Below are 20,116 nucleotides of genomic sequence, written 5' to 3' on the forward strand. Positions count from 1 at the left end.
TGGAGAATATAAAAAGTAATATCAGACTTAAACCATAAATAAATTTGTGAGTTTTGTTTGTATTCTTTACTAGAGAAACGAGATCGGCAGAACTTTCTGCCGGCGAACGACCACACGCTCTCTTTCTAACCCTTTCCTATCTGAGGAAAGATGTCAAATCTGGAAAACATTCTGTTTACCTCCCTAGCAGAAAACGAGGCGCAGGAACATGCGCGAAGATTTCGATAAACGTTCAAAGCGATTTATTTCCATGCGGCCACCACGAGAGGGCGCTGGCCACTGTCCTTTCGAAGTCGTTCAATTCAAATGGCGCTCCGATCCCGTACGGTGCGGATGTTACAAAAGTTTGGCATCGGTGGATTAATAGTGCGTTAGACAACCATGGACTTTACTTTGTTCGTGCTGCTTTGGATAACAAGTGCCTCGGAAGGTAAGACAGTTTATCATCTGAAATAAACACATAATTTCAGTAATTTATTTCTGTTATAAATAAGTTTGAAGAGTTCCAAGAGTTCTTTTCTAAGAGTTTTCAATATTTTAATATTGAAAAATGGACATATAATAAAATTTTACGATTAAATAAATTTTGATATAGAAAACATTGACTTTCAGATGTTACCCGAAGCAATATACTGATCACATTATAATTATTTATAAAATATAATTTACTTTTTCTCAGCTAAAATAAGACAAACTATACTCCGAAAATTTTATATGTTGATAAAAGTAATGCAAAGCAAAATCAAAAGGTACCATTTAAATGGTATGCTCGAAGATTTGAGTATAATTGAAATGCCCATCTCCGACGAACCTATAAATAAAATTATATTTTTTTCAAAATGGTTTTCAAATTCATTATAATACGTATAATATCAATACAACTAATGGCAAATTTATTTTATTTTAAAGTAAAATGTGTTTATTTTTCAAATATCAAATATAAAAAAATACCAAGATTCGGAGCATATTTTTCAGATAAATGGAAAAAAAAAAAAAAAAAAAAAAAAAAAAAAAAAAGAGCCGATTGGTAATGCAAAATTTCCTTAGGTTTGGGGTGCGTAACGTATCAGCTAAAGGTCTCTCGATACTTCTTTACGGAATGCTCAACGTAATTAAATCCTTTAGTTACTGCAATAAGTATATTACGGATTTTAGTAATTTTTATCTGGTTATTAAAATTTTTCAGAGGAATATATTATTGTAATATTGCTATTTAAGGTTAAATACTACAAATTCTAAATCAAGAACATAATTTATAATTCTTGTAGAGAACTCCACATTTCTTTCTGCATCTGCGGCATAGTGTTTCCGAAGCTCATTAAGTAACTTCAGAAATATTGTTCCAAGTTTTAAAATTAAATAAAATGGACTACGTTTTGTCTGTTAATATGAAAATATTATTCTAATTAAAAGGAAATTTTAATTGAAGCTTATTAGTTTCGATGAACGAAATTCTTGAGTAAATTATCTTAAAAAGAATCTTAGTAACAAAAATTCCGAGAGAAGCATTAATGGCCAGCCAGTCAATTCTTTGAATGAGCCAGTCACTTCTTTCTTTGAAACCGTTTGATAAAAAATATCAGTTTTAAATATTTTAATTTTAAAATTAATTTCTTGGCACCGAATTCTGTTCACTTTTCTTGGTTAACCACTAATTTGACATTTATACTCAGGTTATTATGCGCAAATAATGTAGCTAATTATCTCTAATGCTGTAAAATATATTCAACTTAAAATGTTAGTTGAATGTGTACGCCTACTTTATTTCATTTATTTAGACTTCTATTTGCCAAATACTCTGTAATCTAAACTATTGAGAACTTTTTAAGAATCGCATTCTTAGATTATTAACCTGCTTTCAGTGCCTTAATATAGTTTGCGCTAATTGGAAATCATTCGGATCGTAACGGGGAGTATGGGTACGCTGATTTTAGGCAGTAATGCATTTTTTCCATCTATTTGTTTTTCTTTCAAAAATTAAGATGATTCGTAAAAAAATGTATTTCGAGTTTAGTAACATATATGTTTATCTGAAGAAAATATACCGTCAGTTCAGTCACCCTGATAGTCTTAATTATTCGTATATATTTTATTTCAGTGTATATTTTGTATTTTATTTCTTTTACATTTACATGCATTCATAATAATAATTTTAAGTTTCTAAATTTCTTGCGAGGAGAAATGTTTCCGAATGTAACAAAGTATTTCTTGTACAGAGCACAAGCAAAAGTTTTTAAACGGTAGCATATGGTTCCGAAAGACTTTAGGATGCTGTGGAATCGTTATCTTAAAGAACTGTGCCTTTAAGAATGTAACCACTCATGTTAACCCCATTCTTAGGATGACCACCTCTTAAAGTGACCAGAGAGACTGTGAGCATAATTAAAGTTACTAAGCATCCCCAGTAGTGGAATTTTTAGGTTGACCATTGCCACAGAAGTTGAGTAATTTGGGAAATTTTCACTGCATTTAATTATGCTTAAAGAAAAACTGGTCACTTTCAGATGAAGTGGTCCAAGGCAGAGTTTTGAAAGTTAAATTCTAGACTATACTCTTTTTTACATTAAAAAATGAGAAATGTCTAAATTGATTTTTGTATATTTGGATTGCAACTTTTATTTTCTTAAATAAATTTTTATATAAGTTAATTGTAACAATACTAAGCATACAAATGATTTCTTTATTTAGAAGCTTCTTACAATAACTTATTTATCAGAATGTTTTTATAAGTTTTCTGTCTGCAGTTTCTTGGGGAAAGTTGAGAAAAATAATTCTCACTATCTATTAGCACCACTTTTCTTTCTCTTAGACGTAACGCAAAAATCATTATTATTTTATGGTATTACATATCGTAAAATCACTATTAATAAGGAACAAATTCATAATTTGTGTTTTGACTCATCACTGTGAGTGCACTCATAATTTTTTAATATGAAATCCACAAAATTTAGCGAGCTAAATTATAATCCACATCCATGCGTATATAGGAGTTGTATGGATTAATATTTCATCAACATGTGCAGACAAGAGTTACAATATATGTTCTTAACATTTTTTTAACCTGAATTAATATTTTAAATGCTTATAGATAAGATAAAAATAGTCCCTTCTTAAAAAAGGCACATTATAGCGATTATATTTCTAGCTAGTGATTTCAAGTATAAAAGTTCATAATTGATAATAGAACACTGCATTGGCAAAAATTGCTCAAGAAAAGATCAACTCGATACTATGAGGAAAAGGTATCTCACGACTGCTTAGTAAATCTGAGTTCCAAAACCGACTGTTTCTAAAGATTAAAAGACAGAGAGTGAATTTGAATATTTAATTTTATTGTGTAATTGAGAGCTAATTTCTATTAAAATTACAGTAAATTGCTGATTAGATATTTACGCGCGGTAGTCCTGAACACTGGCTGGCAAGTTAACGGAGCCTGACTGCCCTTCCGAACTCCACGGTAGGAGATCGAATCTTGCGTAAGGCTTGGTTGTTCTTGTGCGTCCTCCTTCCCTTCTTCTCGCGGATAAATCATTCTGTGTAGGGCAGAGTAGGCAACATCTCGGTGATAAGGCGGGTAAATGAGTGACGAGCACGGCCACTCCCGACGAAAACATTAAGTTGCAAATGTCCGTCCGGTCTCTTTTGTTTCCAGTAAAACATTTTAGATCTTACTAGTGGGAACCCAAATGACAAATACTGACGAAAATTTTGCGCTGTTAATACTTTGCTTTTAAAAGATTCACGAGATTACGATAACATATACATTATCACGTATTTCCACTTCTAAAAAAGGATTAATTTAGGTCCCTTTTTACTCCAGTTTGTACGAAATGAATAAATAAATTAGAAGATGTGTTTAATTCGTGTAAGTAAGTACGTTGTTGAATATAATGATAAACAAATCACAAATAGAGAACATAAATCTTTTTGAATATTAAAGATAATTAGGAAATAAACCATTTTCGTTCAAGAAGAAATTATTTCTAGCCAGAGTTGCGAAGAAAAATATTTTTCCCTCATAATCAATATATTAGATATATATAACAGTATCGCAAAATTACATTAAAATAAAAATATCCCGATATTATTTCCGAGCAATATTCTGCTAAAAATTTTATCAATGATAGAAAAAATAGTACGAAATTTAGGACCAAATTCCCAAAGACATCATAGAAGAAAGGAAATCCCAAGTAAAATTCCAAAAATTCCAATAACCAGACTTTAATTGTATTCCTTCTCCTGTTTTATGTATTTTTATATACGAGTATTTCTGTTGTTTTAGTGATTTCTTGTGGTTTAAAAACAGTGAGTTAATTTTTTTGAAAATTTTTATTGAAAAATTTTGGGATTTTACTGGTTTTAAATTTCATTTCTTTCAATGTTTTTGTGGACTTGGATATCTTATTACTTTTTCTATACTTATATGTATGTACTTACTATGGCCTGGACTGATTACTGTGATTAATTGTCTGAAACTTCCAAGTATTAAACATTAATTTGTTTCAATTAAAATCGTAAAAACAACCTTGTATTTAGCGTAATTATATTGAAACAATCGATTTCGAGGGCAGCTGAAGGTCCCTCCTCCTCAGGAGAAAGAAATACATAGTAAGAAGAAAAATAAAGGGGAAGGAGTCTCAGAAAGACGTGGTCCTTATCAGCACGTGGTTATAACTGGATTTTTAATCCAGAGTTACACTGGCCGCCTACTTTTACTGAGGCAGGCTATCTGATCAAACATGTAACACAAAGGACAAGAAAAATTAGCGAAGTTAAAAATAAGGAGCGAGGGGCAACTGCACCTTCACACTCAAAATCTGAACCTTGTACGAAGTAAAGGAAGTATTATAATCACGAGAAATTTCGGGTACCATATTTCGAAAGAAATATTCAATTTGACACTTCCCGAATCCATTTGGACGATTATGTTGGCTTGATATCTGCATGTACCGACAGAAAAAAGGACCCTTCTTCCCAAACTAGATTACAAAGTGGATTTAAAATTGATTGAAAAAGACTTTCTTCGTCACGTCTCTAGATACGCATGTTTGTATGCATATAATATTCTGTTGTAGTAAAGGTGTTCATACATCCTATTATCAAATGGAAGATTGATGGTTCAAATCAAGGAGAGGACAAAGTGAATTATTCTTCAATTTGGAATTTATTTGATATGACGTTCCCGCGCAGCGTAAAAACATCCCATAAAGTGATGGATCTGGGCTCGAAAACATCGCCAATTTTGTTTCAAGGTCAGTAACTGTTGAATATTATTATAACTATTTATTCTACTAATAAAAGGAAAAAATTATATAATTTTAAAAGTAATTTTGAATAAACATATGCTCTAAGTGTTAACATGCTGTTTTAAACAAAAACGTCATAGTTTCTAAATTTATCTTTCACTTTATATTTACAACATCTGAATCTTCCTTTAATACTTTAAATTTTACTTAATAGAATAAAATCTGTCTGATGATTATTTGTTATCGGAATGCCCAACAGAGAAGCATACGTTTCGAAGATAATTATTGTTTCTAAGAAAATTACTGTGTGCAGTATAATTACACTCTTCCTTAATTTCCATACTTTGTACCTTGTCTAATCTTCACTCCGTTGTGACAAACTTTTAACTCCTGATAAATCTTTTAAACTTTCCTTGGGAACTGTAACATCCGCGTTATTCATGACATGTACGAAAATATTGATAGATTGCAGTCTGTTTTCCTGTGAATTAATTAGAATATTCTTTAAGAGTGATGGATTACGCTTCCAGTATGATCGTTCTATGTTATGTCTAAATAGATTCATCTTGTTTCATTCAAGAACTGTAATTTTTATTATTTTACTTCTGACATAATTTATGAGTAGCAAAGTATATTTTTTATATATAGATCTTGCAGAAATATACATATCACAAATTATGGATGTTATTTTAGCCACAAGTGTTACTTATTTGAAATGTACGGAAAATGAGCGAAAATTACCTTTCTTAAACAGGACATACCTGAACACAGATATTAGGGGATGTAATGTAATATACGAGTGTGCTGCAGTTCTCCTGGCCTGTAATAATCGGCCTCGTGGTTAATGCAGCACATCCAACACAGACAAACAAAAATATGATTGAAAGATTAAACCAAAAGATTAAAATACATATTAAAACAGAAATACAGTCAAAGACAGCAAAACAAAATTCCCAGTATTGTTCTATTGGCCTTTATAACGTTTTTCAAATCCTTTGCAAATCTTTAAACTCTTTATTGCGGCAGTAGAATTCCATGTCACCATGTTTTTCAAAAACATGTCGCAATAATACGCATTGCTTTCAGCACTACAAAGACTATCATTTTGTAAATTATATCTTTTCAGGTACGCTGGGAAGTGCCCATGTGCAGTACTTATTTGATTGTAATCAAAATCACATATCATTATCCTATTTAGAAACTTCAAAGTTCAAAAAATAACATTTCCTTTCGCCCGAAATGTTACATTGCTCTTTACAGCAATCATAATAGAAATCCTTGATCCTACTAATAACAATTTCTTTTAATGCTTGCATATCGAACGCATCCCAAGCATTACCCATAGCAGCTTTCTTGGACAGCATGCCGGCCCTCTTACTGCCTATAACACGAATATGGGCTTTCACCCAGTTCATTTTCATTTCATGTATTTTATCAACTTTTACAAGGAGGTCTTCGTTTTACAATTAATATATTATTTTATAACGTGTATTTAGAGTCAATAACTTAAAAACAAATTTGATAATTCTTCTTGAAAATATCTAGTCTCATTTCATAATTGCATTTTGCATTTGAGAGCTACATTAACAGAAAATTAACTTGATGTAAATTGTAAATACACATTAATGTAGATAGCTAAGCAGACCTATATACACTCTTTTGCAAACAAATCGAATCACCATAAAGGAAGTGGTTGTTTTTGATGAAATTGAATATGTGTATAGCTCATACACATATAATAAAATGATTAAAAAATCAAGGTCTTAGTACCTGTTCACGGCTCGCAATCACCCATTGAGTGTTCAAATTAGTAGTTGGTCGAACCGCCGCTGGAGGCAATTCATGCTTGAATTCGTCGCGGTAAGGAGTGGTAGAGGTTCCTAATGTCATCCTGCCACACATTCTGCCAGGCATTCATCAGTTGTCGCTCCAGATCTCCGATATTTTGTGGTGCCCGAATGTGGCGGCCTACACTGTCCCAGACATGATCGATTGGCGAAAGGTCTGGTGACCTTGCTGGCCAAGGAAGAGTGTCAACCGCACGGAGGCAGTCCAAAGATATGTGAGCGGTATGTGGCTTAGCATTATCCTGTTGGAAAATGGTCCCAGGATGACGAGTCATGAAGAACGGACTGCAGGATGGTATCAACATATCGTGGAGCTCTTAAAAATGCACGGAGGATGACTAAAGATGACTAGCTGTCATAAGAAATAGCGTCCCACACCATCAAACCAGGGGTTATGCCTGTATGCCTTTGTAAAACAAAGGCTGTTTGGGATGCTGGCCGCGCCCTCTCCAGATACGAATACGGTGGTCATCTGCTTCAAGAGTGAAGCGGGATTCATCGCTGAACACTTTACGATGCCAGTCTGATGGCAGCCACGATAATCGGCTGCGACACCACTCCAGACAACTCCGTCGATGTTATGGGTTCAAAGGTAAACGTCTTAAAGGCCTATGTGAGCGTAATCTCGCCTCCGAAAAGCGCCGTAAAATGGTGGACAGTACTACGGGAGGTATAGTTGTGGCTGTAGTGCGTTGAATAGTCGACAATAATACCGTTGGGGCGGTTTGGGCCTGGCGAACAATCATGCTATCTTGCCTCGCATTTGTGCTCCTTTGCCTTCCAGAGCCTTCATTTCGTCGGCAATTTCCATGTAGCAAACATTGCTGCCAACATCTTTGCACAACAGTCTCTGCTCGGTATGACCCTCGAGCTTCACGCAACCCTACAATGCGACCTCGTCCGAAGTAGTTTAGTTGTAAGGTCTTCGATATTTTTGTAATGGCATCTTTAGTTGTTTCTTCACGGAATTACAATATCAGAAAAAAAAAAAAAAAAAAAAAAGATACATTTTCCGCTTCTGTTACTGGTTTTGTACTTTGAGAATTTCGCAATAGAAATGCGCGTTATGATCAAAATTTCTTTGAAACCTTGATCATTTGCATGTTCTATCAAGATGTTGCTGCATACCAAATTTTGTCACGATCGCAAAAGTCCTTCTTGGTGCTTTGATTTTTTTTTCAAAAGAGTGCATACCACATGAGAGATCTCATAAATTTGTCCACCACTAATAAGTGTGGTAGAACATTGCTCAATCTCGTGCATTGTATAAACAAGCCCGCAACTGATCTGCGACGTTAGATCATAGGGCTACGTCTAATTGAACTGAAGTTATCCAGCTGTAGAAGATGCTTACTACAGAAATCTTAAAAATCATAAAGCACAATCTCGGTTTACACTACGATCAAATGCAATAACCTAACACAAGCTTAAATCAACTTAAGTGGTGAAAACGTGTTCTACGTAGTTGCTCTATATGGTGAATGCCAATTTTAGTATGCCGATAGGCACACCTTGAAAATTTTATATTATTGCCTCATTCGAATTTACATATTCATCAAAAAACCGTCTTAAATAGGTCTTCAAAGCTGTCTGAATTACTTCTGGTAAAATAATCAAACAACGGAAATGAGTGCAGAGTATTTACGAACCGAAATGAGTATTTACGAACGGATACCAATACTGAAAGCTATTTATTTCTTCATAGCTAATATAATGTTGAAATAACAAACTATTTTCAATAGAAAAAAAATTTTACAGAAGTGTTGCACGTAGGTATTGAGCATACGTGAAAAATGCTTGAAATTACTAATATATAGACAAACTGATGTCATAGTAAGGAATTATTTGCACCTCGAAATGGACATAGAAAGTTTTTGAAGATGTTTTAAACGAAGCGACGTTACAGAATTATTACCAAATGATTCAAGAAATCTGAAGTCTTATTATTCTATTATTTCTTTAGAACATGGAGTTGGTCATATTCATGTTTTAGTTTATCTTTCCATGAAATTTCATACGAGATGAATGCGCTAGAGATGTGATGCGCGTGCAAAATAGTCGATTTGACGGATATTCTAACCGTGGAGGAAAATGTGCATTGATCTGGTTCTATGAAGCATGATATTATCACACATAAAAAGAACAGTTCCCCCAGTAACATTACGTAATATGAGAACAAAGCTTTAAAAAATATCTTAATAATAAATATTGCTTATTATGATGCACTGACCAGAATATGTAGTTCCGTATTCATCGGCCATAATGATGACCCATGCAGTCATCACAAAATCATCATAACAATGTATTTTAACCCAAAGGGACATTAGCCCAGAAGGGCTAGTAGTCTCGAAACGGTATTTAGCGTTCAATCACTAGAAATGGCTGTATAACTTTTCAAATTGTGCCACCAAATATTAGTGCCCTATACTACATTTAAAGAAATTTAAAAAATGAAGAATCTGCATGAATGTATGTATATTTCTCGCAATGTGGAAAACCAGCGGTATCTAGAGTCATCGAATTTCGAATAACGTAGTCCTTCACTCAAGTAGGAGCACATGGAAGGTCTAAGCTTGAATTTCGAATTTGTTTTGCTATATATTTCGTATTTTGTTAACTTTAACGAATTTTTTATTAAGAAACTCAACGATTTCAAAGCGAGAAGAGTCAACACACTCCGCGAAATAATTTATTTTTATCTCCAGCGCGCAAGACTGTCTGTCGTAAATTCTAAAGATATGCTGTTCTTAAATATTTTCAGCCCAAAGGAGCGTTAGCCCAAATGTCCTCGAAATATGTATGTATGTGTAAATAAAAAAAGTCCCTTTGAGCGTAATATTATATATGAAAGTTTCAAATTTTATTATTTGTTTTATGTGTGTACCTTTCTGTTGGTATACTTTACATATTTTATGCCTCCCCAGACGAACCACCATCTGGAATCTCACTGAAAACTGATTAAAATCTCGTGGAAAATAAGATATTAGCCCCTTTCTATATCGTCCGTTTTCAGTGAATCTGACGCTCCAGCGAATATTTTCTGCGGCGTTTTCATGACGTTACACAGACAATTGATCTTTCAGTTGAAAGTTATAATTTGACGGGGTATCTTTATTTCTGTATTTAAGCGAGGCGACTTGCATTCAGAGTACTGGGCAGAAATCACATTGCGTCAGCACTGGTCACCGGCCATTGCAATGCTTGTAGTATCAAACGCGCTTAGCAGTCTTTTTTAGCCCACAGGGTCTATTAGTCTCGAAATGGATTTTGCGTCGGTTCACTATAAATGGCGAATCACTTTTCAAACTGCTGCTAACAAATATGATTAATAATATAAATGATGAAGAATCTGCATGTAGGTATGTATGTTCCTCGCATTGTGAAAAACGACTGTACCCAGAGCTATCAATTTTTGAATAATATAGGCCTCCACCGAAACATGTTCACCTGTAAGCCCGAATTTTGAATTTCAAATTCGTTTATCATATATTTCATGTTTTGGAAACAGGAAATTATTGTTTATTATGCATTTATTATGTATTTATATGTATATATTATGCTTATTATGCACTTGAATTTTGGATTAACCAACTTATTGAAAGCGAACAGCTGCAAAACGGTACGGTATAAAATATTTTTATCGCCATTTACATCTGCTAAAAATATGCTGTTTTTAAATAGTTTGCAATTTTGCTGTTGAATTGAATTTTAAATGGCATAGGTACGAAGAATGTGATGTTTAATAAATAAATTTAACAGACAAATCTTTAATAATAAAAAGACGAAAAAAAAGTTTTGACAGCCATCTTACTAAGGAAACAGAACATCGATATAATGATCTGAAAAAGGCTGAGAAAAAAATAGAAAAAATGTCCACTACATCTGGAATCCTAAACATATGCTACTATTGCTTTTAAAATTTTTGTGATTTTGCTGTTGATTTGTACATGGCGTGTGTGCGAAGAAAACGATGCTTAATAATGAAGCTAAAACGACAAACGCAGTTATTATTCAAAATACAGTAAGACCCCGCTTAACGCTGTTTCGTTTAGCGCTGTTTCGGTTTAGCGCTGTTTCGGTTTAGCGCTCTTTTATTTCGACCCGGGGATTCTCCGAAATTGTGCGCAGCGCTAGGTTTCCAAATAACATATCCGAAAGAGTGTAGTTGTGTTTCTTGCTTTGGGGACGCATTTTTATCATTTGAAACATTTGTTGACATTATTGTAAGTTTAAATTTGTATAATACTATAACGATTAATACAGTGACAAATATTATGATCTTTAATTTTATCATGGGTGATAATAAAAAACAAGAAAAGAAAGCAACCAGAAAAAGCATTTCACTGGAAACTCAAATGCAAGTGATTAGAAGATTAGATTCTGGTGAACGTCAATCTCAAATTAGTGCTGCATTGATTTTGGCAACTTCAACAATAAGGACAATTCTTAAGAATAAAGAAAAAATACTGTCATCGGCAACTGCAACTAGAATTACCCGTTCTAGAAGTAACATTATAGAGGAAATGGAAAAACGACTGTCTATATGGATTGACGACGAAATTGAACGCAGTATGCCATTTTGACAAAAAGGCAGAAAATTGGAAACCCAGAATAGACTGAATGATCTGACTGAGAATTTTATTTGTTTTTAAAAGTATATGCGTTTATATTGTTTTTATTTTTGTAAGAAATAAATGTTTGATTTTATTTTTATTAAAAAACCATTATTAAATTTAATGCCTAACCATTTTTTATCCGTCTTCTCCTAACCCCATTATTTACATGTTAAGATAGCCTCGCTTAGCGCTGTTTCGCATTACGCTCTACTTCGATGGAACGTATCCCCCGCGTTAAGCGGGGTCTTACTGTACAAACATTTCAGCAGACAACTCGAATTCGCTTCATGCATGTTCAAGAGAGAATCATTTCAGCAATGTTTTCTCTGCTTTCGTCTTCCTACGTTTATTTGCGTCGAACATGAAGAGGAACCAGCCGCATGCAAAAGGCACATTAGAATTTGCATCTTACATAGAACTAAATATTTTGCGTTTTGCTTACGAAATTAAAGTGAATCAAACTGCTTTTATACTTATATATATACACACTTACGTATTTTCCCTAATTTCTCCTATTTGTTACTAATTTTATCTTTTAAAATACTGAGCACTATTAAATATAATTATATGCGAATGTTATAAGATTTATGATATCATGAAGCAGATTTAAGCAATTAAATAAGATATAACTCATATAAAAAGGGAAAGAGGCGATTTCAGAATTGCAAAATCGTTGTACAGAGATTTAAAATTTATTCAAATGAAAAGAAGACCGAACTTCTTTATTGTAACATGTACACAAGAATTTAATTACTGCTATTAACTTTGTATCACAGATTGAAAAGCATTAATTATTTAAAACGCTTTAAGACTGTTTGTTTCCAGAAAACTTAGATGAATAAATTGATACAATTTTCTTTGCATTGGTGAAATGGAACCTGCAAAATCTTTGAAAAAAGAGACGAAAAGTTGAAAATGATTTATTGCGTCGTCCTGATATTCTGAAGGAGAGTTGAAAAGTAATTATTCACTTTCGAAACGTGAAAATGAAATTACAAATGACAAAGTGTATAAAATTCGTCACAAAAGAAAGGAAAAAACCTGCAGTTACAATGAAAGTAAATTACACAATCACAAGATCTGAATACAAAATTTCAAAATCTGAAAAGGACGATGATTCAAATTATTCAGTTTCAAAAAGAAGTGTAGAAACCTAAGCAGAACAATTTAAACTTTTCTCCTTATTATTGTGACTTCTGGTAACTGTTTGCCGAAAATAATTTTTTAGTTTGTTAATAAACTAAATTCCTACTTCTGAATGAATATATATATATATATATATACATATACATATATATTTCAAACAGAAATCAAATATTCTTTGCTTTGTGCTCCTCAAAATGAGCTTTCGTGTTCGGTCTTTTTCGATTCATGTTGCTTTGACCTGAAGAGATTTATAGATTCATTTATTTGTTAACTATTAGTAAACCGCTGTCATTCCTTTTAATTTGTTCTACTTGAAAACACGTTTAAAAAGTCAAATTTTAAAACATGGCATATTGATATTTATTTTTAATATACAGCTTGAAATATAGGCTAATGTAGATTCAATCAAAGTCTAAGAAAGCCTTTCGCGTATTGCGGTATTTATGTTCGTTTACATGTGGTATATATTGATTTTTGTGTATTCTTATACTAGGATGACAAATTATTACTCATGACTATCCTATGTAACATAACTGCTATGACTGCTCTTGTAAAAGTGTTCATAGTAAAAGTATGTAAAGTTAATATTTAATATTCACTAAATTTTTAATGTAATTAGTATTCATTTAATATTAATTAGTTTCTAAAACATTTTTATGATAGTGTGCCGTCTAATAACGTTTAACGTTTCAACTTACCATTCTTTCTATTTATTTGTCTTGTAGGATATTTTTTAAGTAAGGTTCGTTACGAATATTGTCTGACATTTCGCACGTGCGTGAGGATGAGTATGCGCGCTGGATCCTGTTATTCATTGCGCATAATCTGATGCCATTTGCTTTCAAGGTGTTAGACCATATGCTTTTTAGTGTGAGGTTAAAATGCATAAGAAAATCGAGCGCCCTGTCGAGACGAAAGTTTAGGCATCAAAAAAGAATTATTGTTGGTAAAAATCAAAGATATCTATTATGATTACTGGACAGAGAAATGGAACATTTCGGGAAAAGGATAGATTATTTGTTGAACTTAAGTTTCTAAAAATATGAGAATGAGATGCGATTTTCATTACAATCAAATAATTACTGGACACGGAGGCTTCCCTGCGTACCTGAAAAGATTTAATTTGCAAAATAATAGTCTTTAATTTTTATAGTGCTGAAAGTAATGCACGACATTTCATCGAGGACTGCATATTAGTGCGACAATTTGGGGAAAAATATCGTAACATAAAGCAGTTCTGTTGCCGCAGGCAAGAGTTCAGGTTTTCAAAGTATTTGATGAACTTTATAAGTGGCAACAGAAAAATATTTGAAATTTTTATTTGATGTTTTTAACTACTTTTTTGTTTTAATATCTGTTGGGTGAGCTGCATTAACCATGAGGCCAGGAGGAATAGAGCGGAATCGTATATTACATATTACATTAACATTTCGAGTTAGAAATAACTATAGTCATTCGGTTTCTACCAGCAAGAAACCTGAAAGCTGAAGATATTCATCGTCAGATATATGAAGTGTACGGTGACAATGCAATGGACGATAATAACGTGTGAAAACGGGTGAGATTAAGAAAAGTTGGGAAATTATCCAAGAAGAATCGTGTTTTGGCCAGATATCTGTAAAAATTATTGTAAAAACGATTTGATGCAGACAGCAAAATCACACAAGTAGAAAGTTTAAGCAATCGGCATGGAGAAATAGGGCCATTGACGTTTTTTAGACGTGAAAATAACCAACGTTGGTGAGTTCTGTGAGGAGGGTATTCAAAAACTCGTTGTTTGTTACTATAAAGCGGCAGAGGAAATTGTGTATAAAAATAAAGAATTGTACTTAAATTAAAAAATACATTTTTCCAAAAATTTTATTGTATTTCTTATTTATTTTTCAAAATTTACATAGTTTGAAAAAACCCATATCTATATGAAAAATAAATTCCTAATCTCCTTCAGTTCTGAAAATTTAAATTTTCAATAATGATAATAATTCAAAACCTGTTGTTATTGCTTGAAGTTTAGTTTGCATTTTATCTAGATATGCTTTTTATGATATATCGTCTTAGTTAAATATATTTCTACGCGCAGTGACCTTCAACGGCGAAAATCTGCCATTCTTAGCTAGACATCGGAACGTCTTTTCCGGTTTCCGTTCAGGTTTTCCGGTTCTATTCCTGTCTACTCGCGATAACAATCAGTAGATGGAAATCAATCTCGTGCAGAATATTCTCTGCGTGACTGGTTATTAAAACTTTTACTAAAGACCCTTAATTAAGAAAATGTTGAAATTGATTTTGAACTTTATATTTTTATATAATGAAATCATTACACATTATACTTTTCCAAATGCAGTATTTTATCATAAATGCGATTAATCTTCCAAAGCATTACTATTAGGAATTGTTAATTCTATGCATTGCAGGAATTATTTCGAAATTTTTATTATTATTATTTTAGATATACTAAAAATGAATTTGCTAGCAAAGTACAACAGATTTGTCCTGGTACACATACTTGATCTAAATCCTTATTGCTAAGAGCTACATACTAAAATTAATTGGTACTGATTATCATAAATATAAAATAAAGCTGTGCTATTTCGTTAGGCTGTTCATTATTTGACAGCATTTTAATTGTAATAAACTTAAAATAGTTGGCAATATTCTATTAAAAACGTCGTATTAGTATTTCCTGTTGCAGACTAATAGTTACAAATTTTATGCAAGGCTATCTTTCATGATTTAACTTCAAAAATCGTTCTTGTAATGTTCTTTCTTTTATTTTAAATTTAAAATTAAATTTTTTACCTATTTCCCTTGTTTCATCATCTTATTGTTTATAAAATTTTAAATTATTTATGGTCCTAAATTGATAATTTAGCAAAATTTTTGAAATTCCTTATTTTTAGAAGTGGTAAAAATTACCTTGCCTTTCAATTCATTGTTTTACAATATTTTAAAATTTTGTATTATAGCAAACGCTGTTTTAAATTATTTTTTTGAACATTTTCATTCCTTAGCAATGAATTTTTATGTCATTTTTAATTCTGTTACAAATTGTTGTTCTGTTTCAAGAAAACGAATTTGAATCTATCAAAATAAAACAATAAAATCTTTACTTGATTCTCATGGTGCTTTACTGCTCTGGTGATCGTTTCTGATGCGAACAAAAGGAGGTATGGCAATAAGAAGATTTTCAAATTAAAAAAAAGTGCCTTTGTTGTAATCATTGACAGTGCAACCTGGGTTAGAATTTCTTTCTTCACATTTGTTATCGAAAATATGTACAGGGGTTGGACAAAAATATGTAAACACCTTTAAAAAAATATGTTTCTTTGCTTAATATGATGTAGGAAACCCGTTGGCATCCAAAACAGCTTGCAGTCTTCTCGGAATGGATAAATACAGTTCCTGTATGTTTGCCAAGGGAATATTATACCATTCTTCCTGCAAAACGGTGGCAAGTTCAGATAACGATGTTGGCGGTGGATAACGAGAACGCAGTTTCCGTTCCAATGTAGACCACATAGGTTCGTTAATATTCAGGTCTGGTGACTGTGGTGGCCAGGGGAGATGGGACAACTCATCCTCGTGCTCAGAAAACCAGTCCTGGTCAGTGTGAGCTGTGTGAACAGGGGCTTTGTCGTCTTGGAAGACAACATCACCATCGGGGAACAAAGTTTGTACCATGGGATGAACTTGATCGGCCAAAATATTCACATAAGTCTTGGCAGGCATGTGCCCTGACACAGTTATCATGGGGCTAGCACAGAACCACAATATGGCTGCCCAAACCATAACAGAACCCCATGTTTCACTCTTGGCAACAAGCAGTCTGTATTATAGGCTTGAGATGGCGTTCTCCAGACGTAAACTTGGCCAGAAGTGGGAAACAATGTGAAAGAAGACTCGTCAGACCATATTACTCGCTTTCACTGCTCTATAGTTCAGGCTTTATGACTTAAACACCACCTTTTCCTGTTACGGGTATTAGCATCACTGATGAGTGGCTTCTCAATTGCAACACGGCCAGCAATTCCCTGTTTATGAAGCTCCCTTCTAATTGTTTTGGTACTCACAAGGTTCGGTAACACAACATTCATTTCAGCAGTAACTTTTGCAGCTGTGGTCTTCTTATTTTTCGTCACAATTGCCCTTAATGATCGTCTGTCACGATCACTCAGGACACACTTTTGTCCGCGCTGTGAATTAGCAGATGATGTTTTCCGCTTTTCAAATATGCGGAATAAATCTTCGATACAGTACCTCTTGATACACTAAACACCTCGGCTACCTTGGTTACGGAAGCACCTACCATACGTGCTCCAACAATTTGCCCACGTTCGAAGTCTGTTAACTCTGACATAATGCAATGACAACCTCACATAACAGTACTCCGACAACAACTGAACTGTTTAGCACATTTACGAAGTTGTATAGGTGGCGTCAGTAATCAAAGACGCCAACGCCACCTACATATTTCATTAAAATCAATCTTTATTTTCAAACATGCATTTCACAAGGTGTTTCCATATTTTTGTCCATCCACTGTAAATGAACACTGATGCCTTATTTCTTGAAAATCTCGAAGAATTGAGACTTTACGTGACGTTGCTGTCAAGTATTTCAAATAACGATTTCATTCCAAATTCCATTATTCATTCCAAAATCACACAAATATAAAATCTGAAGTGAATTTTGCAAACTATATCATACTTATTTATATCATACTTATTCAGAAGTCAAACAACAAAAATCAGCGTTATATTTACCAAATTTTCACATATAACGCTGATTTTTGTTGTTTGACTTCTGAATTAGTATTTATTCGGCGTGTTATTGTGTCTTAATTATATCATACTTATTCAACTCCTTTATCTGCCAGATCTAATGAAAGGAAATTAACTAAACCTGAAACTATATTACGAGTCATTATTACGTCATATGATTATTGTACGCTTTCAAAATTTTCTGTAGACATTTGATTTTCTCACGTTGCTTGCTCCGAAATGTTTTGTGATCTACGAATTGTATCTACTATTCGCATAAAACAGTAAATGTTTGACTGATAGCTTGGCGCATATCAGTTATTATCAGAAATTCTTAATATCTGTGTTAATCAACAATCAAAACCAAATAACTTTAATCATCAGTAGGCATTGTTTATTAGTTATACACGTCATCTTTCTTTGCTATCATTCGTTTTATTCCTATACCGATAATTATAACATATAAAAAATAATAACATGAAATCTAATTCATATAACACATGTAAAAGTAAGTTTTCGAGGAGATATTACGTCATTCCAATGATATATTTGGACGCAATTCACTATGCATTGTATTTCATACCTGTTTTATTTTCCCCATTTTTGTCATCAGGTTTGCAGTATTTGTCTAAGTATACACAGTCTTCTATAACAATTCTCGCAAAATATGGCGCCCAATGAACTCAGGCGCTGTGCCTCTGCCGTTTTGACGTATTTATCAAGAAAAATTATTTGCCCGTTCTCTAAAAGATTTCTTAAAGTTACTTGTGAGATAAAAATTACATGTACTCAAACCCGAATTATGCAGCGAACAGCATAATATCTTCTTCTGAAAATTATTCAAGTATTCTTGAATCGAAGCTCCCATGAGTGTGTAACATTACTATGTTACACACTCATGGGCGCTCATGGGCACCTTTTTATCACAGGCGTACCACATTTGATGATATTTGACACTTGGGGAATTCGTAAATGCTCAGTCTTCTCTTAACTGAATTAATATAAATGTCGCTATCTTTCCATAAACCAAGCAAATAACATATTTCTCTTACCCCCACATATAAATGCAATCATACAGGAAATTTCTTACACATCTTGGTTCCTGGTTCAAGCTTATCGTTTCGATTTCGGGGCGACGTGGAGAATCCTGACCATGTCCTTAAAGAAAATGTGACGTTTAAATGCTATACTCTAGAAAGAATGGTAAAGCATATACCCCTTCCTCTACTATATTTAAGTTCTGTGATATGTTGTGGTTAAAGAAGGTATCAGATGTGCTTCAAAATCACTGGTCGATAAGCCCCCTGAAATTGAGCGTGGCGTTATTGTCAGACACAATGTAGGTCTACCTGATTGAACACGTTACTGCCTTTTGTAATGTTAGAGCATGTTGTATCCTTCCTTTTAAGGCCTCAAATGTTTAGCGTCGGCCTCTGATTAAGACGTTTAAGGAAATGAAAAAAAAAAAAAAAAAAAAAAAAAAAAAAAAAAAAAAAAAAGATCTTTTTCTTTTCCTGTGGTTGGCCGCAAATCATCCAAGACATATTCCATACAACAAACACCAGTCCATACAACAAACACCAGTCAATGTAATCATTCTCAAGGAATGTTAGTATTTTCTGTGGACAATGGTAACATTATAACCGATATCCAAGACATGCCGTTTTACGATTTAGTCTACAAAAACACTTCTTCAGGCTTAATTAAATACGAATCGTGTACGTGATTGCGTAATTTACAGTGTCTCATGCCATGATAAATTCTGCTTTAAGAGTAACTCTTTCGGATATTTTATGCGACCTCCTTTAAGTTCTTTGAGATATAATTTAACAATTTTATATTATTTAATGTTACGTTTACGTCTTTTTTTTACATTGTTATATTATAAAGAACTTTTTAGTTTTTAAATTTTATAAAAATTAAAAACCTTAATCATGTAATATAGTTTTTTACATTTTATTATTTTTTAATTCAGTTTTCAGGATTATTGAAACAGTTATAAACTGTATTTGAATCTGTGTATCTCCATGTTTATTGTTAACATGAGCGTTTTAAATTTAGTAATATTACGGTTAACTTTAATTCTTCATGAATTCATTGAAGGCCAGAAAACAATTTCTCGCAATATCCCACTTTTCCTTCTTTTTCTCTATGTTGTGTAATTATGTTTACGTACCTAGATCCCGTGATCTTTCATACCTCCTGATAGGTTTACCTAAGTGCATATAGAATATCAAACGCGTTTTATTCCCTAGCAATGCAAAGGTCACTAGCAGAAGAGAGTCGTTCAACCGTTTCTGTTAGAATTGCCCGTTGCCTTTTACAGTCAACATATGATAACAACGTAATACAATTTGTGTAGTTTAAAATAACAATTTACGAGTCGTAAATAACTTTTATATAAATTTAGCAGTTATAGCAGACATAATAAAATTTATCTTTGCTACCAAATGAAAGTCGATGTCCAGCAGTGTTTTTACTCACGTTTAAAACACTTTTTA

General features: G+C 33.0%; 1 protein-coding gene across 7 annotated transcripts in view; it reads left to right on the forward strand.

The window, feature by feature from the left end:
• Window positions 1-280: 280 nt before the first annotated feature.
• The window catches only part of LOC118196169 (irregular chiasm C-roughest protein-like), a 396,134-nt gene continuing 376,298 nt past the window's right edge, over window positions 281-20,116 (forward strand). For all 7 annotated transcript variants that reach the window (XR_015042598.1, XR_015042596.1, XR_015042597.1 and 4 more), the window contains exon 1: window positions 281-430. Coding sequence is in view for 4 of the 7 variants with exons in the window: in XM_085821918.1 (XP_085678044.1) it covers window positions 382-430 (49 nt within the window). In the remaining 3 variants the exon portion in view is untranslated. The remainder of the gene's footprint in view (window positions 431-20,116) is intronic.

The sequence above is a fragment of the Stegodyphus dumicola genome, chromosome 8, assembly GCF_044657685.1.
Source record: "Stegodyphus dumicola isolate Sdum_Otavi_A_Nest chromosome 8, ASM4465768v1".
In the NCBI taxonomy this organism is placed as follows: domain Eukaryota; kingdom Metazoa; phylum Arthropoda; class Arachnida; order Araneae; family Eresidae; genus Stegodyphus; species Stegodyphus dumicola.